The following is a 24,088-nucleotide window of genomic DNA, read 5'->3' on the forward strand; positions in this document are numbered from 1 at the left end:
AACAAAAAAAAAGGAGGGAATCAGGAGAGACACCGCAAAACAGGCTGATGAAGGTGCAATGTGATGAATTTTTTGTAATTAGCAGGAGATGATCAAATTGTGCCGATGTTGAAGCATATGCAAACCATGCCATCAAAAATAGAGCAAGTACAAGAAAATGTGAAAGCGCTGTTGAAAAACAAAGAAGGGCAACAGACAGGTCCGTAGAAGCTATTAGCATGGAGACGAGGTTATACTTTTATTTCGACAGATATGGGACCGGTTTGGGTGCCAGCGAGGTGGGTTAAGCCCGTGTTGCTGTGTGACGACTGTTAAGCCCCAACCACAAAAACAGCCAACAAGAACAAGGAGGATGTTAACATTATGGATGCTCTTAATCCAATGGTGACAGTTGATGAAGGTCCCTGGGCAATCAATACTCGAAAGAATGTGTGGATAACATTTGCAAATGTGACAGGTCAAGACTCATTTTGTCTCTCTTTAGCCACTCCAGAAGATCCATTTAGAACGTGTTTGATAAGATTACCGTTAACACAAAGAGATTATGTGAGTTTTAAGCCTTTCATAAACAATAATTCTACCCTCACAGTACGTAATGCCACAGATGTCAAAAACTTGATACTAAGTTTAAAGTACACTGGTTTGGAGCCTCAAAAGTTAGGACTGTCAGGATCACTGAAAAATGGGAGCTGCGTATTTTGGTACGGACAGGAAGACCCAGGAAGCTGGGTAGGATCTTCTAGCTACCGATTTGTTTATCCCGAAAGTAGGTGGTATAATGTATCATGGTGGTGTGAAGGAGGAAAAGAAACCATAGAAATTAATACAGCTTATAGTCGGAAGAAATTACCACCTGGTATTTTCCTGATATGTGGCGATCGAGCTTGGTGAGGAATCCCCTCAAGATCTAGAGGGGAACCCTGTATTCTAGGGCGGGTAACCATGTTTATGCCGTCTATGAAACAACTACTGCAGCAGCACAAAAGAAACAAAAATTGACCTAGACATAGTGTCACTTATAACGTAGATTGTAATAGTCAGGTGCAGAATTTGGATCGTACTTCCCGAATTTTAGCTGCTATTTTTGCACCACAAGTAGGAATAGCCAAAGCATTGAGTACATTAGATAGATTGAGTTGTTGGTTTGCAAAACAGGCGAATTTAACTTCAAAAGCATTGACAGCACTTACAGTAGATGTAGATTCTGTAAGAATCTACAAGCTACGCTTCAAAATTGAGCAGCAATAGATTTTTTATTATTAGCACAAGGCCACGGATGTGGAGAGTTAGAAGGAATGTGTTGTATGAATTTGTCAGACCATTCTCAGTCAATACATAAAGCCATAAAGAAATTACAAGGTATGACAAAACAATTGACACATGGACAAGGATTTTTAGCTAGCTAGCAGGATTTGGGATAACAGAATGGGTACGAGAAATATTGGTCAAAGGAGGAATGTCATTTTTAATGGTGTTAATATCCCCCGAGTGTTACAGTGTGTACAATGTCAAGTCGATCGCATGTTCCGCCTAAATGCTTTAGTTGAAATACAAAAAGGGGGAATTGTGGAGACATTTTATAGGGGAGAAGGACTTGATGCTGTGGGCCTTGTTGACATCAAGCAACTCTGACAAGACCTTGAAACAGAGAGCTAGCTCAGTGGGAAAAAGAAGCAACGGAGAGAAAAACAAGACCTAGCTAGATGGGAAGAAGAAGCAACTGAGAGAAAAGCAAAAGAAGAAAAATATCAACATGGTTAATTTTAGTGTAACTTGTTTATTAGCATGCACAGTTGTTTAGCCAATAATATGTTAGTAATAGGCGCATGGACAAGCACCTTTAACCAATAATAAACTGTAGATAGGCGCCTGGACAGCTTATGCACAGCTTGTTGTGTAACCCAAAAGGGTATACCAAGAAACAGCTAACACAATAAAGGGTCTTTGAGCCATCAGACTGAAGTCCATGTCTCAATCCCCTTGACACCTTTCTACAACTAACCTCTGCTTCAGACCTGCTACACTGGTCGGCGACAGAAGCTGAAGCATTTATCAAGGTAAGCCTACAGCTCTGGCATGCTTCCACTGCAGATCCAGATGTGGAAGGGAATGGCTTTTATGTCGACATTTGTATTTGCAGCAAGATGACTTTTGGTGGAAGCCGCAGTGTATTAGAGATTGGCTTAAATGTTTGTCTTACTGAGCTTACTTTTCTAGTAACTTAGATACAGGCTGGTGTGTTCCCTTCACGTGCATGTCAAGTCAGTATCCTGCTTTTGTGTGTTTGTTACTTTCTTTGACTCATGGGAGCTTTCTGGTTTTGTTTGGACTGGAGGAAATCTGTTGCTCTGCAGGGCTGGCATTAGTGTCTTCCTCTGTCCAAATCCTTGCTACCTTTTTTTCCAGAGGAAAATGGGATTCAGACTGTCTGATGATTGACGGCATAGTTTCACACTTAGGAGATCAAGTTGCGAAGCTGTGGCAGAGAGAGGAAGGAGAAACTGGGAAATATCCCCCTCCCAGTTTACATGTGAGTGCCGTGTTCACTGGAAACACCACCCTCCCCCTTCCCAATCCAAAAGCGTATGATTTATGAATGACGGGAGTGTTTAAAGAACATTTAATTTTTCCTTTCAGGCACTGCTGGATCTCTATTTACTAGAAAACATTGAGGAAACCTACAAACATGCGATTGTATCCTTCCTGGTTACTTTTATTACACCCTCAGGATATGCACACATATATTCTTAAACATTTGTCACCTATTTGCTTAAGAACTGATTTTATTTTACTCCTCAAACACAAAGCTAGTGAAAACATTTAATTTAGAATTCAATCATAGACAGAAGGATCGTTTTAATTCTTTTTGTACTGTGGAATTTGTATGATTGTTTTTTCAGTGCTCTGTTGCAAGATCCTTTCTCCTATGAGAGAATGGATTTATTAAGAAATGTTAAAGGTACAAAGCCCCGCTAGTTTTTTTCATCAAAATTTAAACACACTTTTTAATTTTTAGGGCACCCGTACCTGTAACAAATGGCTTCTTACCAGAATAAGGCACTGAACCCTGCTGCTTCAGAGCAAAAGGATTTCTAACAGTGGCTTAGAGTAGACAATTTTTTCTGAAATCATCGCTTTTCCAGCACAGCCAACATTACTTGCTTTTGTTCTGTTGGAAGTGCGGGCACAGGGAATAATAAAAAGAGAGAAGAGGGAAGTCATGGGGCAGACACTTAATTTTTAAGCTGCTGAAATATCCAGAATTGCTCTTCTAAAAACCAGGGGTCAGAAAGTGGCACTAGCAGTGGTGGATCTGCTTGCTGGTTTAGATCCACATTTAATCATTTACGCTGTCTTTCTAAATGTAATGGGATAAGTTGCTGGTCTTACAAATTTGCTAGCCTTAATTATATATTTGATATCAGACAATTTACTTGCTGAGAGACGTGTTCAGTTGTTGGCCATATAAAACAGAAAAAATTGTCAAGTCTTTTGCCAACACATTTGCCTTGTGAAACTCATGGAAGGATTTGGCTGCTGGACCACAAGGATTATGAAGTAAGTATGTTCCCGTTCAGTTGGACATGCATTACTGCGCAAGGCAAGACTGTTATTTGTAAAACGAATTTTAAGAAATTGCTGCTTAGCTGATAACAGGGACTAAAATACAATAGGCTTCTTTTGTAGTCCTGCTGCGACACCTTCAGCAATTAGTTATGATTTAAGATTCTGCTTCAATTACCTGGACAGGTAGTTGATAAAGCTTACTCCCTTTGTTCTGTATGCCTAACGGAGTAGCTTTTCTGCAAATACCTAAGAAATCTCATTTACATGCCTGGTATCAACTATGTCATTAGTAACTCATGTAAGTTTGTTTAACAGAGTTCACCCTTACTTTAAGAAACTTTTGAGTATTTGTGTTGCAAGAATGTATGTATGTATCTTAGTAAGCCTGGTCTTCAACTTTTACAGAAATCACTTGCCCTGCTGTGTCACCCAGATACAATGGAAATAGCACCCCGGGTTAAAACTAGAATTGTCAAGTCATTCATCTGCAGAGGAGAGTGTAAAAAAAGCCCTGAAATACATCCAGGTAATGAAGCCATCAAAGTCTTGAACACAACTTTCTTTTCTAGATGAGAGCACTCGGGATGCCAGTCCCCAGGTAAAATGGTGGGTGGTCTGGGTGTTTTTATCTCCTCCTCTAGTTATAGCGTGCTCTGCAATTCCACAGCTTTCATTTTACCACTTTCATAAATAAAAAGAAATACATATCTAACTCCTGATAAGAACCAGATTAAATTTGGTGTTCTGTTGTTATGGATCTGTGAAGCGGTTGATGTTTTCTGGAACCACAGTTTTCTAGTGAATCAAACTTATAAGGTAATTTTGGAAGTTTTAGGTCCTGCCTTTGGAAACTCTCATCCAGCCAGTTGTGTGTAGGTAGCTTTTTTTTTTTCTTGTTTTAATAATCACACCATTTTGTCTAACGCCATTTGCAGTTCTCTGTATAGTCAGTCATCTCAGACCTTGGTGTTTCAGGAAAAAACAAGGGAAAGCCTGTTATTTTGCAAGCCATTTGAAATCTGCAGGTGTATCAGAATAAGGTCCTGCAGAGTTATTTTAATTTAGTGAGTGAGCAGTTGCCAGAAATTCTGTATTTGATCCCCATGACAAAATCCTTCCTAAAGTTCAAAGGCACCTGGCAGTGGAGAGGGCCAAGCCATACCATTTACAGTCTTAATCAAAGGTAATATTTAGGGAGTGGGGTATAATGGATAGCTAAACATCTCTCTGATGACACAAGGCTGATATTTTTTCCCTTCTTGCTTTACAGTCTCAACACCAAAGGCAAAGTTTGAAATGTCGATGAAAATGTTCAGTTTAGGGTAGAGTTATAGAATCAATAAAATGTTGTTGTTTCTCCTAGATGTGTGTCTGTGCTTTCTGTGCCTTTCAAGTGTTCCGCAACACTGCCAGTCACAGTCATATTGACAAACGCCACTCTTTGTGCTGCTAAGGCACTTGTTATCCAAGGCCTGCCTGCTTCTAACACCTGGGGAATGGGCTGAAGCGAGAAGGCTGTGGTTGTGAAGCACGTGCTGTGGTGGTTAATTAGTATCTTAGACGAAAGAAAATTCTAGAACCAGTAACCCATTAGTCACTCACTCAACATGACTGTGAACTAAAACTCAATCCTTTTCATGGGTGTGTACAGTATAGGAAAGGGTATTAGTATTTTTATCTCGATTCCTCTTCTGTTTCTGCTGCCAACAATAGCACAGTGAAATTATTTCATGATTAGGCTTTTACAGCCAATTAAGTTTTATTGGAGTTAGACCTAGGAAAGGTGTTCGTTCATACAGTTGTGTTGTAACTTTAGACCTTAGACTTGTGCATAACAGGGAACTCAACACCATATTTGTTGAGGAGATCAATCAGTTCTGTTTTAGAGAAGGCAGCTCCCGGAGCATACACACAAACACCCCCCCCGTTAATGAATATCAAAAGAGGAAACCAGTAGTAGCAGAGTGACCAAGACGGGTTTCCCTGCCTAAGAAAGAAAAAGCCACTTTGTCCCACAGAAGAGCACAGGAGGAATTTGGAAGGCTTCACATTATTGCTTCAAAGGTACATTGAAGCAATGGAGACGTGTGTGTGCGCAGGAGATTAAAACCCTTTCCACTTCCACCCAAGCTGCTTGTAATGCATATGTCAGAATGCTAACTCTCAAGTATTTAAAGAGGCTTTTGAGAAAGGGGCTTAGTTCTGAGAAGCAAGGGGCCAGTTCCTTTCCACTCTCTTCTCCAACTGAGTGCAATGTTACTGTGGTGAACTGTTTACATTTTCTGTTATACTTGAACTATGAATGCAGCAATGACGTGGTGCTAGGGATGAAAGAAGACAAGATGCTTTTGTTGTTGTTGTTATGAAGAGTTTTTGAGGTTAACAAGTTTAGTACTGTAATCGTTATCCAGATAAAATGTTATTCTGCGGGTGATGATATTGTTCCTATTTAATCCCTCGAAGTAACGGTTCTGCCGGTGGCAGAGAAACTCGCTTCCATTCCATGGGTGTTTTTAAACTGCAGGTTCACAGCTGTTCCACCTTTCTGACAGTGTGCATTAAGCCTTGTGCCAGAAGCTCTGGTCCCTCAAAGGCAGCAAAATGCCCTCCATCTGGCATGTAAGCGCAAGAGAGGATGTTCTTGAAGGTCTCCTTTGCCCAGGCACATGGTGGATGTGCTGGCTCCTGAGGGAAAGCTGCCAAGCCCTGTGGGAACACACACTCCATCCCTAGAAGACTTAACTCAGTTAACTGCATCTCTGAAAGAAGTGCTGGAGGAAGGTCTATAGGAGCCTTCTGGCTGTGGTGACTGCCACAGGCAGCTGGAGAAGTTTCACTGCAGTGTTGGACATGGTTCTTGTCCCCATCTCTTGCATTCAGTCAGCAGAACTCATTGCTTCTCAGACACAGTTGATGTTTGTTCCATTCCATTTTTATAAAGGATAAGCAGTTAACAGGCTTTGTTCATAGTGGTATCGAGAAGGTTCATTACCCACAGTGTTTGCTTTGGTGGCTTGGATGTGTAAGCACCCAGACTACCACAGAAGTTCATATATGTTCTTCTGGATGAAAGGGTACGTATGTTGAGCATCTTCCCCAGTGAGACGGCCCGTGGTACATAAGCCTCAAGCATCACAGAAACGATCCTTCTCACACCTTGTCCGCTGACGAGGATGAGATTCAGATGCAGCCCCTCCAAGGATCTAAAATGAAGTTAATGAATAAATGGACGGCTAAATTGGCGATTTTCTGGAAAAGAAGTCTAACTGGAGCTGTGAGAGAAGTCTCTGAGACTTAAACCCCTTAGGGATCATCATACTTCAAAAAAAAAAAACCCACAAAACGATGCGAGTTAGAAACCGCGCGGCCGGCGCCGCCTCCCTCCACCGGCGCGCGGGAGGCGCGCTCAGGGCGGGCCGGGGCGGGCCGGGGGCGGGGCTGCCCTGGGCCGAGGCGCGCGGAGCCTCTCGCCGCTCTGCCGCCGCCATGTCGCGGCCGGGCCGCTCGGCGGGCTCGGGCGGCGCCGCCTCCTCCTCGAGCGGCCGTGGCGAGGGGCCGAGGGAGATCCGCGTGGACGAGGAGGTGGACATCGCGGTGCACCTCGCCCTGGATCGATTCGTCTGCGGAGAGGAGAAGGGTGCGGGGCTCGGGGCTCGGGGCTCGGGGCGGGGGGGGTCGAGGCCGAGTCTCCCGCCGGCTCCCGGGTCCGTTCTGCCCTTGGCGCTGCGGGGGGGCGGGAACGACGGGAGGAGCTCGGGGAGCCGGGGCCGTTGCGTCCTGGGGAGGCCGAGGGCTGCCCTGAGCGCTGGCTGCGAAGGCCTGGAAGGAGGTGGTGGTGTGCGGGGGAGGAGCGGGCCCTTCTTCTGAGGGACGAGCGATAGGATGAGAGAAAATGGCCGCAAGATGCACCGAGGGAGGTATAGATTGGATAGCAGGAAAAATTTCCTTATGAAAAGAGTGGTGAAGCATTGGAACAGGCTGTCCCAGGGAAGCGGTGGAGTCTCCTTCCCTGTAGGTGTTCAAAAAACGTGTAGATGTGGCCCCTGGGGATACGGTTCAGTGCACGGTGGTGCTGGGCCGATGATTGAACTTGATGATCTCAGCAGGCTTATCCAACCTTAGTGATTCTGTGTTTCTAAGAACACCGTGTCTTGCGTGGTTCTATGTTCTTCTTTTATTATCTTTCTAGAAATGGAATTTCCTTCTTCTTTCACAAGTACAGAAAGAGCATTTGTTCACCGGCTTTGTCGGTCTCTTGGGCTGATATCTAAAAGCAAAGGGTAAGTTAGAGCCTCATTTTTATTTTATTTGTTTGGTGCAAACGTGGAATTTCATGACTTAAAATTATCTCTGTTCCTAGTGTATATTGTGCACTGTTGCACAAAATAGTACTAGAGAAAAAAGTTTAAGATAAAAACAAGTATCTTTGTACATGGTTAGTTTGAAGTGGCATGACCTTGTAACGTTTTCTGGATTTCGTGGATCAATACAAAGGACTTCTCATCGAGATCTGTTTTGTTTTCCACTCACTATTTCATGTTTAAGGGTTTTGCATAGTATCTCATACCTTGACAGATAAAACGTGACCTGGACTAGCACCTCCAAAAGAGTGCTTCTGTTGAGAAGTGATGGAGAAGAGCATTGGTATGCAGGCGTGATGGTGTTATTTTCTCTTACATAAAAGCTAGTGGAAATGGAAGGTTTCAGGGAAACCCCAAATAGATGGAGTTTTCCATATAGCGTGTGTATTTGTGTACTGTTGTAAAACCATAGCAGCGTTTGCTGACCTCTACCTTGAAAGAATTACCGTCAAAGATCATTACATAGATGTAAATAGGTTACTTATTCCTAAAATATAAATAGGTTACTTATTCCTAAAATATAAATAGGTTACTTATTCCTAAAATATATTTTTTTTTCCTTTCAGAAAAGGAGCAAATCGATACCTGACTGTAAGGAAGAAGGATGGATCAGAAGTGTCACGTGCAGTAATGACTTGTTGCTTGGCTTCTAGTACGAAACATACCATTCGGAGTTTAATTGTGAGATTTCCCGTCACAAGTAAAGAACGATCAGAACTTCGGCCAAAGACAAAGCGAGGAAATGCACGTGCTGTTGAATCGGGTATGTTCAAGGTATCTTCTGATATAGACTGGTGATCGATATGGCTTAAAGAGTAAACCAACCTACAACCCAGCTGACACTCATCCCTAAAACAAACCCATTACTTTTATTGACTTTTTGTTGTTAGTAACGGGGACATTTAGAACTGGTGTTGAAAGGAACTTAGGCAGTTATGTTACCCACTTTCCAGTGTCTGCTTTGCACTAACTTACTTTTGAATCTTTGAGCCAGTTCCAGCCAAATTTATTTGGAAGTATGTTTCTGAAATGTGAATTCCGTGAGCTGAGATTGAAGAAAGAAGTATTACCAGGACTGCTACAGAAGAACACCCTTATGAGAAAAGCTGTTCTGCTTATAGCAATCCACGTTCTTAATAAAATTAGTAGTTATTTTTTTGTTTTATCTTCTAAAATATATTTGGTCTCTGAGAGACTTATATCTAGGCTTCTAGAATATGAAAGAGCTCACTGGAAGACAGATTTCTGATACACCATGGCTTTAAAAAAATACTTTTAATGAGATTGTTGCTTTAACTGTTATGAGTGTGAAAGAGCTATGTTGTGTTTCTGTGGGCAAAGCTGAGCGTGGTGGACAGAAAACACAGCAGTATGCCTTGTTTCATTGAATTTTTCTGCTTTATGATGCTTTATGCTTTATGTTCTTCCTTTGCTACTTTTCTTTTTCAGTTGTTTCATTTGTTTATTAGGGTTGCTTAATGAACAGAATTATAAGAGTACTGAAAAGCAGTTTCTTAGGAATGTAAGGCATAAACTAATGAATAGTGTAAAATTTATCTTCCTTTAATTTCTTTGCAAAACAGAATAGGTTTTGGCTTTTTCAATCTGTTAGTCTGTGATTGTCTTGGTAAGGCAGTGCTTGTAATTTAATATATTAATCTGTTAAACACATTAAATATATACAATTGAACTTAGAGCAAGTTTTTCCTTTTTCTGGAAAATAATTATTAAGGAGTTGCAGAATAGCATTTACAATACCGAGTTTGAAGTAGTCTTCTCTGAAGATGAGCAAGTTCTCTAGTTAGTTCTGCATTGGTTTCTAATGTATAACACTGTGCTCTGTGGATCCAGGGGTCTAGATATGCAGCATGTCTCACTTTGCATGATTTCAGATAAATCTTAGGGACTAGAGTATTGGTCTATGTAATACTAACTGAATAGAGGTCATAAAAGACCAGGGAGCATGTGTAAGAAGGCATCTGAACCACGGCAAAGTTATCTTTTTCTCAGGAGACAACCTTGTTAGTTTGGAATAATTTAAAAGTTTAACTATACAGTGACTATTTATATGCGAACTGTGAAGGTGTGAATGTGTGAATATAACGAAGAAAATATGCCAGGCAGCTTATTTTTTTGCATTTGTTTTCTATTTCTTTTTGCTCTTTATGACCTTTTTTGACACTGAGCAATGCACCAGCATAGATTGTTTTTGTTCAAAGTATCTAAGAAAGTAAGAACTCCTTTGAATAATATTTCTTTCAAGCATTGTAACAGGATGTGTTACTGTGAGTATGGCTTGTAAATGTGTGTTTGTCAGTTGACACATCTATAGGGGTGCATTCAAAGTTAGCAGTGTTCATTTTTATGTATGATTTTTAAGCAATATTTTAGTGACTTGCTTTTGCATCTGCCCAAGTGAAGTGTTAACTTCTCTTCACAGAAAACAGAGGAGTGAATAAGACAGGTGGACGACTCAGCAGTGGTATCCCCCAGGTTCCAGTGAAAAGAGGGGAATCGGAGTTTGAGTCTTTCAGGCAATCGCTACCAGTTTTTGAAAAACAGGATGAAATTGTTAAACTAATAAAGGATAATAAAGTTGTTTTGATTGTAGGAGAAACTGGGTCCGGAAAAACTACACAAGTATGTTTCTTTAATGGAATAAAAACTATTTAGAAAAAAACTAATGCATTTTTTAATATTTAGGTAATAAGGGATTGCTTTGTGCTGCTTTTAAGGCATTTGTTTTCCTATGCAGTTGAAAGTCTTGTGTTCTGATTCACTTTCTTGCTTTTGAAATATTAAGCCAGTAGGTACTTAGTAAAAGCATAAATATTTCTGCACAGTTTTGTGATTGATAACCAGTTTTCATTACAGTAATATAAGATTTTGAAGGGAAAGTACTCATGACTTTCTGTAGCCCCCTTCCTTCTAAAGCTAGTTCTAGTAGAATATTTTTGTGTTTAAATGAAAGATTATCTACCAATATTTTATATAGATTTCTCTGAAGCAGGAGAGAGAAGCCTAAATTATTTCTTTTGAAACAAATTAAAGTCAGAAATTTGTTTGCTGTCTTTCTACCCTTTCAAGCACATTTGCAATGATAATCTTATGGTGAATTATCTTGCAACCTATGTAATATTGAGATGCGCTTAAATGGTTTTCTGGTAGAAAAGCTATGACTTTATCAAATTGACAAGGAACTTTAAACCACTTCTTTGCAGATCTCACAGTTCCTTCTTGATGACTGTTACAAAACTGGGACTCCCTGTCGTATATTTTGCACTCAACCGAGACGTTTAGCAGCCGTTGCAGTGGCTGAAAGAGTGGCAGCAGAAAGAGGAGAAAAGATTGGCCAGACAGTTGGTTATCAGATTCGATTAGAAAGCAGGTACTTATGGCATTTCTTATTGCCAGTTGATTTTGTGTTGAAGTCTTTAGATTTGTGTACATACGAACTACAATATATTTGGGATACAGCCTAGTATAAGCTTAGTATGTAAAGTATAGGTAGAGCGTGTTGTTGCTTGGGTAGTCGAATATTTAAGAGTGAAAAAGATAGTTTTCCTCCTGTATTTTTTGTTTTCGTGTAGTAAGTTGTCTTATGTGAGTGAATTGCAGGTATTTTCGTTTCTGCTTTGGGGTGTGTGTGTGGAATTCAGATCAAGCCTACACTTTCCTCTTTTTTTTTTTTCTCCCTACTTTTAACGTGGTTAGATCCAAAAGTTCTGCAAGCTTTGGAGATAGGTAGGCAGAGCAGCACACTGTAACAGATGCTATAGTGAGAGTTGATAGGGGAAATAAAAGGAAACAGCACAAAAGTTTTAGAGAAATTGATGAGGTTGAGCATTACTTGACGGTCTAGTGTGCATTAACTACTGTTTAAAGCGTGAAGTGACATGAAAGTAGAGAACTCTAGGTCAGCTGAGGAACTTATTCCTAAAGTAGAGTAGGGGTAGATGAAAGTCTGAAAGCTGTTGTGTGATTTCTAGATTCTTTGAACTCTCTAGATAGTGGGGTTTCCAGAAATGTGCAGGTGTTGGAGTGTGAATGAGAGGATGGCAAAATGTAGAGCTAGTTACGTTGCTACATGGATCAAGATGTTACATAGCTAATGAAACTTGAATACACTTGAAAAACAGTAAAATTAAAGAAGAATTTGAATATGTATATGGGAGTTCACAGTTCTGTTAAGGGCTTGAAAGAGCTAGTAAAGACAAATTTCAAATTTAATTGCATGATTGATATGTGGGCCTATTATGCTGGCTGAAGAAGAACTAAGCGTAGCTCACATCAAAGTGGAGGAATTATTGCAAGCAATGCAGAAAATCCTGCTCAAGTGAAATCAATAGGTCCTCTCAAGAGAAAGAGCAAAAGAGAGAGGTGGCTATATTTCCAACTCCATAAAAGAAGATGTGGGATGGAGGTTTTTACAGTAACACAGGAGTCTTAACCTTTTAACTATTAGAGAGCAGTGATGATTTCTAGAAAGCTATTGAAGAAGAGAGAGTAGTAGAGATGGGTAAAGTACACGTTAAACGTGTTCCTTGAATCTAAAAGGTGGGAGGATTTTTGAAAGGAGGGATGAATTCCGAACTTCGAAAGAAATGCAGTGAGTGAGCTCATTAATTTCAGAAGAGAACTGTACGGTGTAATACAAAGGAACTTCTGAGTGCTTCAAATGACAATGCTGGGTAGTGTGGCAATCACTGTTTTCACTTCCACAAATAACTCTGCCACAGGTACTAGAATATTAACTTTTAAAGATTTTGAAGTTTTTGAAGAGAAAAATTAAAGCACTTGAAACGGATTAACTCGTTTCTTTGTGGTTCAGTCAGGTATAGGCAAATACAAAACTGTATCGAAGCATATACTGAAGAATTGGCACCTGTTTTTCCAAAGCAGTCCATGCTGAATTTTCCAGTAAATTAAACAACATGAAGTGATTCTCAAGGTTCTATTTTACTTGGTTATTTATTTATTTATATAAATTTGAATCTCACTTTGTTAATTAATCCATTGCCTGAAGGTTGGGAGCTTAAGCACTGAGATTCCTTAGGAATGCTCTGGGAATAGGCAATGTTTACAAACAAATAGGATGCGTGAATTCCTTGGGAGAACTATAATCTAATTCCATTTCTGGTGAGCAGCTGTTAATAATTTAATTTTCACTAAGTCTTGGAAAGCTAGTATGCATTTAAATGGTGTGAAAGACTGAAGTATCTTCATGAACTTTTCAATAGGGTTTCTCCAAAGACACTGTTAACATTTTGCACTAATGGCATCCTACTTCGCACGCTGATGGCAGGAGACAGCACTCTGTCAACAGTGACACATGTTATTGTGGTAAGAATCCTAATGTATTTCATGTGAGGTTGAACAATGTGTATTACTTATAGATTGCCAGATAAGATCCTTGTTGTCTTTAATTTGCTGAGCATTTACAGTGTTTTTATGTAGTTAGAATCTGAATTACTGTTAAAGACTTACTGAGTCCTTATTATAGTGCATAGTTTGCTTTTTTTGCCTTTTTTAAAAATTTTGTAACAGTATCTTATTTTAGCTTCATACCAATAATTAGTTTTGGAATCTTTATGCAATTGTGGGGGACAGAGCTCTAAATTTCTCTGAACTTCCTCTGTCAGAAAGTAGAAGAGCCTTAAGGGGGCTTATGTATATATGGTTCAACACAAGTGTGTCAGAATTTTTTTGTATCATGAGCTTGTTTTAGCAGTACAAGATTTGCGGTCCTTCCGTGAGCCTAGATGTTTTCAAGATAATGACTAGTCTAATTTTCAGCAAATTACTTAGGCGTTCATTTCTGATGATGTGAGTATTCCTGTTGTGGAATTTGATGTCAGTGGAACCCGGAATGTTTTTTTTTCAAGATTGAGCTCTCCATGGCTGAAGACAAATATTCGTGATAATTTTAGATGCCTGCCTGTTTATCAAAATAAAAAAAAAATGTGAGAACAATTTATACATTGTTGACTTCAGCCTAAAAATGTTGTATTTAAAAATATATTTGCGTCCCTGCTTCAACAGTCCATAATACAAAAACCAGAACAGAATGCACCAACAAAAGCAATTACTCTAGTCAGTCATGTGACTTAATTAGGGATAAGCTTTTTGTGTGACTTAAAGGCTCTAAGCAATCTAACTTTTTTCATTGTGTGTTATCGTACATTTCTTTAAACATTCGTCAATTGTGAAGTAAGAATATATTAATATATTTGTAGAATTGGCAGTTTGTCATTATCTTGAAAATTAATTCAAATATAAGAATTAAAAAGTTTCAGTTCGCTTTAACCTCTGAAATCAAGCTGTATGTGGTTAGCATCTTGACAGAGCAGTGTATAAAATTTCTTGATATATGTTTTTCTGAGATAGCTTTATTAAACTTTTTGAAATATTTGTTACTTTTGAATATTTAAAAAAAAATCCTGTCTTAAATTAGGTGAACACATTTCTATGTGTCTTCAATGTACTAGCAAATTATATCTTTCAGTTTCATATTTGTGGAAAGTTACAATCTTGAGTCCATGATGTTTATCTGTTGTTTGTTCTCTCTCCCCCACCCCGTTTGTTACAGGATGAAGTACATGAGAGGGATAGGTTCAGTGACTTCTTGTTAATAAAACTGAGAGATATGTTGCAGAAACAGGATAATTTAAAACTAATTATTTCTAGTGCTGCTCTGGATGCAGATCTCTTTGTTAGATATTTTGGAAGTTGCCCAATAATGCACAGTAAGTATTCGTGTAAAATCTTAAGTCTAGGTATACCTGCCGTAGCATTTATAGGTTAAACAATAGCAGACCGTGCTGAGTAATGGAACATGATAAATACGCTAAGAGTTACAGCAATGCTTGCTCTTAGTTTGTTAATTTTGTGGGTTTTTTAGCTATTTGCATAGATCTGAGAGTTTTTATCGCAGGAAGTTCTGTAAGTGCAGGGATGTCCTGACCCATGCTCTGATTAATTCAGGAAACAGGAAAAGGTTCTTAAAGTGCTGGTCTACATGATAGTGTAGACCCTAGGATCTGCAACAGTGTGATCGATTTTAATTCATTCCTGTGAATTCCAGTTCTTCAGGTCTCTCAGAGATTGCTGCTGGTTAGTGGATAAAACACAGATAACTGCAGCTGGTCACTTTAGAAGTACAGTCTTAGGTAAATTGGGTTTTCATATTTTAATCATATGATTCTTTATTTTAAATAAATTAGCTAATAGTCTAGGTAAACACTGAGAAAAACCATGGCAATTTCTGTTAATTTTGATTTGGACTTTGTAATCTGCAGTTAGATGACATTCAAATGCAAGGAAAAGTTATCGTTACTGCTGTTTTTATTTCATTTGACTCATCTTTAGTAGAGGTAAAACGTGTGGAAGATGCTTTGTATTTCTTTCTCTTCACCCTTCTGGCTTGCAAATTTTGCACATGGGTGACCTCCTGTGGCACCTCTAGATCTTCCTTTTTCAGCAACAATGTCTAAGTACAACTTGTTCTCAGTAGGAGTGTTTCAAGAGAAACCTTGTATTTTCAAACCAACATAGTAGGCTTTCTGCATGTCAGCCTTTTTTTTTAAGAAGCTCAACAGTCCCAGGATATGAGTAGAATCACTTAACTGAGAATCTTATCTACAAATCATCAGTTTAATTTTTTGAATGTTCCTGAAAAAGAAAACTGTTTCGTTATAGATAGAAATATTTAATTGTCAATTCTCAATTTGTACCTAGTAAAATAAGGCTTGCAACTTGTTGGAGGCAGGAATCCGGAAATTACGCTATTTCAGTGATTTAGACTTATTTTTGGAGAAGGAAACCTCAGTTCTAATTATTTTATGGCTTTCCACTAGACTCTCCTTGTGGCTTTCCTGTTCATTTAGATCAGTATGCTTATTCAGGAAATCCTGATGACAATCTTTTTCTCTGGTTAACCTGAGTGGCTGCACTGCTATCACTTACTTTAGTCTGCAAAACAGATGAGTTACAGTTGAAAAAAACCCTTTGCTTTTTCCAGTTTTGAGAATTTAGGAAATAAAAGAAGAGGGTTTGCAGGCTTTCTCTGTTAATGTCATGAGAAAGATTTGATCCTCCTTCAATAATATAGCTGACAAAATCCTTAGCACAGAAACCACCAGTTTGTGGTTGTGCGTTCCTGTAGCACACACTTTGTGATCAATGCTGGAAGACTTTGTAATACCTTCTAAAAGTATGTGAGCTGTAGCTTGTTATTTCTGAACAAGAGAAAAGCCCTAAGTGATTTAAACTAAGGTATGGTAAACGTCTGCTAAGGTATGAGAAATTAAAATCTAGAGATTTTAATTCTTCCTGTGAGAGAGAATCCTTTAATGCCTTGTAAGTAAGGTCTAGGAGACAGTGATATTGAAACAGAAATCAGGGTAGATTGTTAGGAAATAAGGACCGTTGGATTGTCTTATTTGTCAGGAAGTACTCTGTAAAAAAGAGCCAAATTGGGCTGAAGCGATTGAGGAAATTGAGTGAAGTTTTTCTAAGGAGATAAAGTGGTTTAATATAAAGGTGATGGTCTGCTTGTGGGATCGTGCACTAAAACTGTATTAATTGCGGTTATAATTTTTAATCCAGGTGTCTTACACAATTAACTGTTCTTTTGTAAACATAAACAAAAATGAGTCTTTTTTTTTTCTCATTTTGATAAAATTGCCATTTATAACTGTCAATCTTCAGAGCATCTCTTGGTGTAACACTTAAAGAATTGAAGAGGTTAATGGGAAACAAGGTGCCCAGCTGACATTCCCCTTTTGAAATTTGTTTTGTTTTGTGGCCCGGTAATCTTAACAAAATGAACTCCACTGAAGATACTTCTACAGTTCTTTTCAAGGAAAAGAATAATTCCTTAAATCAGGCCCTAAGAATGTATAATTCACTTTTTGTATCTGCAAAACCCTTTTTTAAAATTCGGATCATAAATGAAGCTAGGGAATATCTAACACTTTATGAACTACTTTTACTTTCAGTACAAGGAAGACCTTTTGAAGTTAAGGAGATGTTTTTGGAGGATATTTTACGAAGCACTGGATATACAAACAAAGAGATGCTAAAGTACCAAAAAGAGAAGCAGCAAGGTTTGTGGACCTCTTAATTCTTCTTCTTAATTCCTCTTAATTGTTAGGGTTGGAAATGAGTCTCATTGACTGATAGATTGAACAGCTACATGGGATGATTCTCTGTTAAAATTCCAAAGTCAGAATATGAAATGAGGTGTGATTAGAAGACAGCAAGTATCTTTTAGATCTCAGTGTTTACATTATTGCAATAGATTATGGGACGAAGCAATCACGAGATGACAGGGTTTTCAGTTCTAGGTGAGGTGAAGAGGGAGGTTAGCAGAACAGTTGCATTAAACTTCCAGAGGGCAGATTTTGGACTGTTCAGAAGGCTGGTTGGCAAAGTCCCATGGGAGACAGTACTTAAGGGCAAGGGAGCCCACAAGGGCTGGGAGCTATTCAAAAAGGAAATCCTAGCAGCTCAGGAGAAAGCCATCCCCATGTTCCAGAAAAAGAGCTGGTGGGGGGGAAAAAACCAGCTTGGTTGAGCAGGGAGATTTTGAGAGATATCAAAAAGAAGAGAAATGTCTGAGCTTTGGAAGAAGGGACAGGCATCTTGGGTGGACTACAAGAGGGAAGTGAGATCATGAAAAAATCAGAAGGGCCAAGGCCCAACTAGAAATCAGATTGGCAAAGTCTGTGAAAGATAACAAAAAATCTTTCTATAAATATATTAACAATAAAAGGAGGACTAGGGAGACCATACAGTCCCTATTGGACGCAGAAGGAACAACAGTGACAGGGGATGAGGAAAAGGCTGAGGTACTTAATGCCTTCTTTGCCTCAGTCTTTAATTGTAAAGAAAGTTGTTCTGTCTGTGTACAAACCCAGGAGCTAGAGGAGCAAAATGAGGCTCCCATGATCCAAGAGGAGGTGGTCGGAGCCTTGCTTGCCCAACTAGACACCCACAAGTCTATGGGGCCAGATGGAATCCACCCAAGGGTGTTGAGGGAGCTGGTGGATGTGCTGGTCAAACCCCTTTCCATCATCTTCCAACAGTCCTGGAAGACTGGGGAAGTCCCACTGGACTGGAGGCTGGCTGATGTTGTGCCCATCTACAAGAAGGGTCGCAGGGAGGACCCAGGGAACTACAGGCCTGTCAGTCTGACCTCAGTGCCAGGGAAAGTCATGGAGCAGGTGATCTTGAGTGCTATCATGAAGCACATGCAAGAGAACTGGGTGATCAGGCCCAGTCAACATAGGTTCACAAAAGGCAGGTCTTGCCAAACTAACCTGATCGCCCTCTGTGATAAAGTGACTCAGCTACTGGATGAGGGAAAGGCTGTGGATGTATGTTCCTGGACTTCAGTAAAGCCTTTGACAGAGTTTCTCACAGCGTTCTGCTTGAGAAACTGTCAGCCTCTGGCCTGGACAGGTGCACACGCTCCTAGGTGGAAAACTGGTTGGCTGGCCGGGCCCAGAGAGTGGTGGGAAATGGAGTTAACTCCAGCTGGAGGCCAGTTACAAGTGGGGTTCCCTAGGGCTCAGTGCTGGGTCCAGCCCTGTTCAATGTCTTTATCAATGACCTGGATGAAGGCATCGAGTGCACCCTTAGCAAGTTTGTGGATAACATTAAGCTGGGTGGAAGTGTCGATCTGCTGAGGTTCTCCAAAGGGATCTGACCAGTGACATCTTGGCTTGTATCAGAAGTGGCGTGGCCAGCAGGTCCAGGGAGGTTATACTCCCTCTGTACTCTACACTGGTGAGACTGTTCCTCGAATCCTGTGTTCAGTTCTGGGCCCCTCACCACAAGAAGGATGTTGAGGCTCTGGAGCGAGTCCAGAGAAGAGCAGCAAAGCTGGTGAAGGGGCTGGAGAACAGGTCTTATGAGGAACGGCTGAGGGAGCTGGGGTTGTTTAGCCTGGAGAAGAGGAGGCTGAGGGGAGACCTCATTGCTCTCTCCAACTACCTGAAAGGAGGTTGTAGAGAGGAGGGAGCTGGCCTCTTCTCCCAAGTGACAGGGGACAGAATGAGAGGGAATGGCCTCAAGCTCTGCCGTGAGAGGTTTAGGCTGGACATTAGGAAAAACTTTTTCACAGAAAGGGTCATTGGGCACTGGCAGAGGCTGCCCAGGGAGGTGGTTGATTCACCTTCCCTGGAGGTGTTTAAGGGACAAGTGGACGAGGTGCTGAGGGCATGGTTTAGTATTTGATAGGAATTGTTGGACTTGATGATCTGATGGATCTTTTCCAACCTGGTGATTCTATATAACTTCAAAGAAATTTCTTTTTATGGTTGTATGTTTGCTTTCAGTTGATAAATGATGTATTTTTTGTAATTATTATTGAGTAGTATTGCATATTTATGGGGGATTTTGCCACATGAAAACTATAGAAGCAGAAAATACTACGTGCTGACTTTTGGATGAAAATTGGAGTGTAGCTGTTAGAGGGCACGATTTTGTACATTTTGTACAGAACACTTCCACTGCATTCTTCAGGCGTATGTGTATTCAATGCTATCGAATCATAAAATGGCTTGGGTTGGATGGGACCTTAAAGCCCAACCAGGTCCCACGCCCTTGTCATGGGCCAAGGACACCTCCCACCAGACTACACTGCTCAAGGCTCCATCCAACGTGGCCTTGAACCCTTTGAGGAAGGCAGCATCAACAACTTCCCTGTGCAGCCTGTTCCAGGGTCTCATCCCCTTCATTGTGAAGAATTTCTTCCTCATATCTAGTCTAAATCTTCTCCCTTCTAATTTAAAGCCATCCCCCATGTCCTTATCACTGCAATCCCTCCCCAGCTCTCTTGTAGATTCCCTTCAGGTACCAGAAGGCTGATGTAAGGTCTCTCCAGAGCCTTCTCTTCTCCAGGCTGAACAAGCCTAACTCTCTCATCCTGTCCTCATAGCAGAGGAGCTCCAGCCCTCTGATGATCTTCATGGCCCTGCTCTAGACCCATTCATATGGTTCCATGTCCCCCTTATGCAGGGGATTCCAGTGCTGGACACAGTACTCCTGGCAATGGAAAGTAATGATCACAGAGGGTATGACCAAACAAGCCAACAATAATCAATAACCAGTGCAATAATATATGGTCCTACGTCTATGTTTATTGCATTGCTCAGTTCTGGTCATTGTGGATAAAAGAGTTCAGTTAAGGCACTGCTGTTATCTACTGTTGCTTCTGCTTGTATAGAAAACCTAGTTGTTACATACGGGAGCTATATCACTTCTTATTTGGTATTTTACTTTCGGAGAAATATCTGGACTGAGAATTGCTTAGGAAGCTCATTGGAATGCAGTAAGTTGGAATATTGGAGAGACTGGGGCGTTAACCACCTAAATGATATTTTTTTACCTTATTCTTATAGCAATTGTTTACAGTGGTGCACTTTGGATGCCCTTAATCATGGAATTTATATGGGTTGGTAACAGCATTATAGATAAATAAAAGAGCTTGAATGGTATAACTATTTCTTGTAACTGGAAACAATGGATAATTAGGACAGATGTAAAACTCTTTTTGGAAATACTTTATGCATCCTAGAAGAAAAACAGCAAAGCACTCTTACTGAGTGGTGTTCTACTCAAGAACATAAGAGCAAACCAGGATCTCGGAGGCAAAGATCTGTCCGAAGTGCAAATGAAGAGAATAATCTCTTCAGTGACGGTGGTGACCCTGTATTTAATCAGCTGGTAAGTTTCTCCTTTATTTGAAAAAGTTTATTAAATCTGCTTTCTATGTTATGTTATTACTACCTGTTTAAAAGTGTTTTCTAAAGATATAACTCCTGTAGAGTTTTTAGAAGGATATTAACATATTTTAAAAGATATTTTTTAATTTTTTTTTATTAACATGAACTACTCTAGCTGAAGTGTGCTTTCCAGTTGTGATGGTCGTGCATAACTTTTGTGCAAATGACCAGATTGACATTGTTTAAAGTACTTGCATATGAAACCATAAATGCTTGTCATCTGAATGCTGTATTTCTAGTTGTTACTTCAAAAACTGTTCAAATTCTTTGTCTCTCTTATACAAGAATAAGGACAACCCTTGAGAAGAGATTAATCTTTCAATACTTTATTTTCTCTTCAGACTGAAAAAGATGTGAATTGCCTTGAGCCATGGTTAATAAAAGAAATGGATTCCTGTCTTTCTGACATCTGGTTGCATCAAGATGTTGATTCCTTTGCTCAGGTGTTCCATCTCATCTTAACTGAAAACATCAGTGGTAAGTTTCTGTTATGCAGTAAGATGAGGAAAACAACTGCAAAATGTCTTGAATTTCTGTAGTACTTCATCTCCAATTTCAAACGTTGTTACCTTTGAGTTCTGCCTGTTGAAAAAATGAATAGGGTTAGCAGAATTAAGTTTTGCAGTAATTTGTTGTTGTACTTGTTTTGAAGTATTGACAGATGTTCTAAGACATTTCTAAAATAGTGTTAAATTCACATGAACTGACTGGTGGGATGAAATGAGTAAACAAATTCTCTCTGGGCTTTGTTTTGGAAGTCATATCCTACATTTAGATGAAAAAGTAACATTTGTATTTGTTTTGCTGACTTTTTTTTTGTACTTCTCAGTTGATTATAGGCACAGTGAAACCAGCGCAACTGCGCTAATGATTGCTTCAGGGAGAGGCTTTTTGAGTCAAGTAGAACAACTAATCAGTATGGGAGCAGATATCCACTGCAAATCATCCAATGGCTGGTAAAAACAAATAGATAAACTGAAAGATGTATTTGTCGATATACAAGTGAGAAGGAAATTTCTATAACATCTAAACTAATTTGCTAACTTATCAGACTACTGTAAACACTAATAGGTTTTTACAGTTCTAAACAATTTCTAACTTCCAATTATCACATTGCTTTCTGTAAAATATAAATTGAATTCTTATTTAAATGGTGTCTAATACGGAATATATACTCTTGATTTCAATGTGTTTGATTTAACACACTGTTTGGAAGAAAAACTGGCATCTTTCTCACTAGATTGATTGAATTAGACCTAAAATGTTTTGTGGTTTTTATTTTAAGAGAGTGACCTATACAGGAATTAAAAATATGACATTACAGGTGCAAAGATCTTTGATGTGATATATATATGTAAGTATTGGGAAGAGTATAGGGACACTGTGTGGTTGTGTAGGGATGGGGTCAGGAAGACCAAGGCGCAGCTGGAGCTGAAGTTGGCAAGGGAAGTGAAGACTAACAAGAAGGGCTTCTACAGGTACATCAGTCAGAAGAGGAAGGTTAAAAAGAATGTACCCCCACTGATGCTTGAAAATAGTGAGTGTGTGTCAACAGGCGAGGAGAAGGCTGAGGTACTTAACAACATTTTTGCCTCAGTTTTCACTGACAGATTGTTCTCTTCACTCCCACTGGGTCAGCAGACATCAAGATGGGGACCAGGGAGGTAAAATCCTTCCCACTGTAGTGGAGGATCAGGTTTGTGACCACTTGAGGAACCCAAACATATTTAAGTCTATGGGATTTGATGAGATGCATGCCAGAGTCCTGAGGGAATTGGCTGATGTGGTTGCCAAGCTGCTCTCCATGGTACTTGAAAAGTCATGGCAGCCAGAAGTCCTTTACTCTAAATTGGGGAGGTATGGATTTGATAGATGGACGGTTCAGTGGATAAGAAGCTGTTTGCGTGGTCGTACTCAGAGAGTAGTGGTTGATGGTGTGAAGTCCAGGTAGAGATCTGTGACAAGTGGTGTCCCTTAGGGGTCTATACTGGCACCAGTGCTGTTTAATATCTTCATCAATGATATTGTCAGCGAGGTTGAGTGCACTTTCAGCAGTTTTGCAGATGACACCAAGCTGAGTGGTGCAGTTGCCATACCAGATGGACAAGATGTCATCCAGAGGGACCTGGACAGGCTGGAGAAGTGGGGCTGTGAGAACATCATGAGATTCAACAAGGACATTGCAAGGTCCTACACCAGGGTCGGGGCAATCCCTGATTTTAGTATGGGACGGGAGATGATGTGATGTGAGAGCAGCCCTGCAGAGAAGGACTTGGGGGTGCTGATTGGTGAGAAGCTCGACAAAAGCCAGCAATGTGTGCTGGCAGCCCAGGAGGCCAACCGTATTCTGGGCTGCATCAAAGCATCGTGGCCAGTGGATCAAGGGGGGTGATTTTGCCCCTCTGTTTCACTCTTGCGAGACCTCACCTGGAGTATTGTGTCCAGTTCTGGAATCCTCAACATAAGAAGGATATGGAGCTGTTGGAACGGGTCCAGAGGAGGGCTGCAAAGATGACCAGAGGGCTGATGCATTTCTGCTATGAGGACAGGCTGAGGGAGTTGGGGTTGTTCAACCTGGAGAAGAGAAGGCTCTGAGGAGGACTTACAGCGACCTTCCAGTACCTGGAAGAAGTCTACAAGAAAGATGTGGAGGGTCTGTTTACGAGAGCTTGTAGTGATAGGAGTAGGGGCAATGGGTATAAACTGGAGGGGGGCAGATTTAGACTAGACATAATGAGGAAATTTTTTTTCACAGTGAGGGTGGTGAGGCACTGGAACATGTTGCCCAGGGAATTTGTGCCCCCTCCCTGGAGCTGTTCCAGGCCAGGTTGGGTGGAGCCTTGAGCAGCCTGGCCTAGTGGGAGGTGTCCCTACCCATAGCAGAGGGGCTGAAATTAGGTGGTCTTTAATGTCCTTTCCAACTCAAACCATTTTATGATTCTGTATCGTGGAAATATTTGTGAATCTGTAAACATCAGATTTCTGTGGCTGTGAATTTTGTCTTTATATAAACAGGGAAATACAGTAAATAATTTTAATATAGGAAGACAAGTATTATGATTCCAGGAGTCTGGTGTTTGGTACTATCACTTGACAAACTTGGGAAGGATTGCAGTTAAGAAGGAGAGCAGAGTGAACTGCATTATGGGGAAGGCAACTTCTGTAAGACACTGAAAAGCCAAATATTTTCACAGAGTTTGGAGAAAAATGTTTGGTGTATGTCTTCTCGGGATGATTTAAAGGAGCTAGTAAAGGGTACTACAAAAAGGCATGGTTTGTTTATCTCTGCGTGTTGGTGTGTGGGTTTTGAAGGAATGGCATATTCTTTGTCCTCATTTCCTTCTATAGGCTTGCATATACTTCTTTGTA

At 40.3% G+C, this 24,088-nt stretch overlaps 1 protein-coding gene across 2 annotated transcripts in view; it reads left to right on the plus strand.

Moving 5' to 3' along the window:
• The first annotated feature begins 7,027 nt into the window (after positions 1 to 7,027).
• Positions 7,028 to 24,088, plus strand: part of LOC138726820 (3'-5' RNA helicase YTHDC2-like) — a 34,591-nt gene continuing 17,530 nt past the window's right edge. Inside the window, exons 1-11 of one of the 2 annotated variants that reach the window (XM_069868847.1) lie at positions 7,028 to 7,204; positions 7,757 to 7,847; positions 8,495 to 8,691; positions 10,369 to 10,568; positions 11,150 to 11,316; positions 13,169 to 13,271; positions 14,518 to 14,674; positions 16,928 to 17,035; positions 20,512 to 20,660; positions 21,061 to 21,196; positions 21,549 to 21,675. In XM_069868847.1, coding sequence (XP_069724948.1) covers positions 7,054 to 7,204; positions 7,757 to 7,847; positions 8,495 to 8,691; positions 10,369 to 10,568; positions 11,150 to 11,316; positions 13,169 to 13,271; positions 14,518 to 14,674; positions 16,928 to 17,035; positions 20,512 to 20,660; positions 21,061 to 21,196; positions 21,549 to 21,675 — 1,586 coding nt within the window. In that variant the 5' untranslated portion in view covers positions 7,028 to 7,053. Of the gene's footprint in view, positions 7,205 to 7,756; positions 7,848 to 8,494; positions 8,692 to 10,368; positions 10,569 to 11,149; positions 11,317 to 13,168; positions 13,272 to 14,517; positions 14,675 to 16,927; positions 17,036 to 20,511; positions 20,661 to 21,060; positions 21,197 to 21,548; positions 21,676 to 24,088 lie in introns of those variants that run through there. The other variant, XM_069868848.1, reaches the window with a different exon arrangement.

This window comes from Phaenicophaeus curvirostris, chromosome 14, assembly GCF_032191515.1.
Source record: "Phaenicophaeus curvirostris isolate KB17595 chromosome 14, BPBGC_Pcur_1.0, whole genome shotgun sequence".
Classification (NCBI taxonomy): Eukaryota; Metazoa; Chordata; class Aves; order Cuculiformes; family Cuculidae; genus Phaenicophaeus; species Phaenicophaeus curvirostris.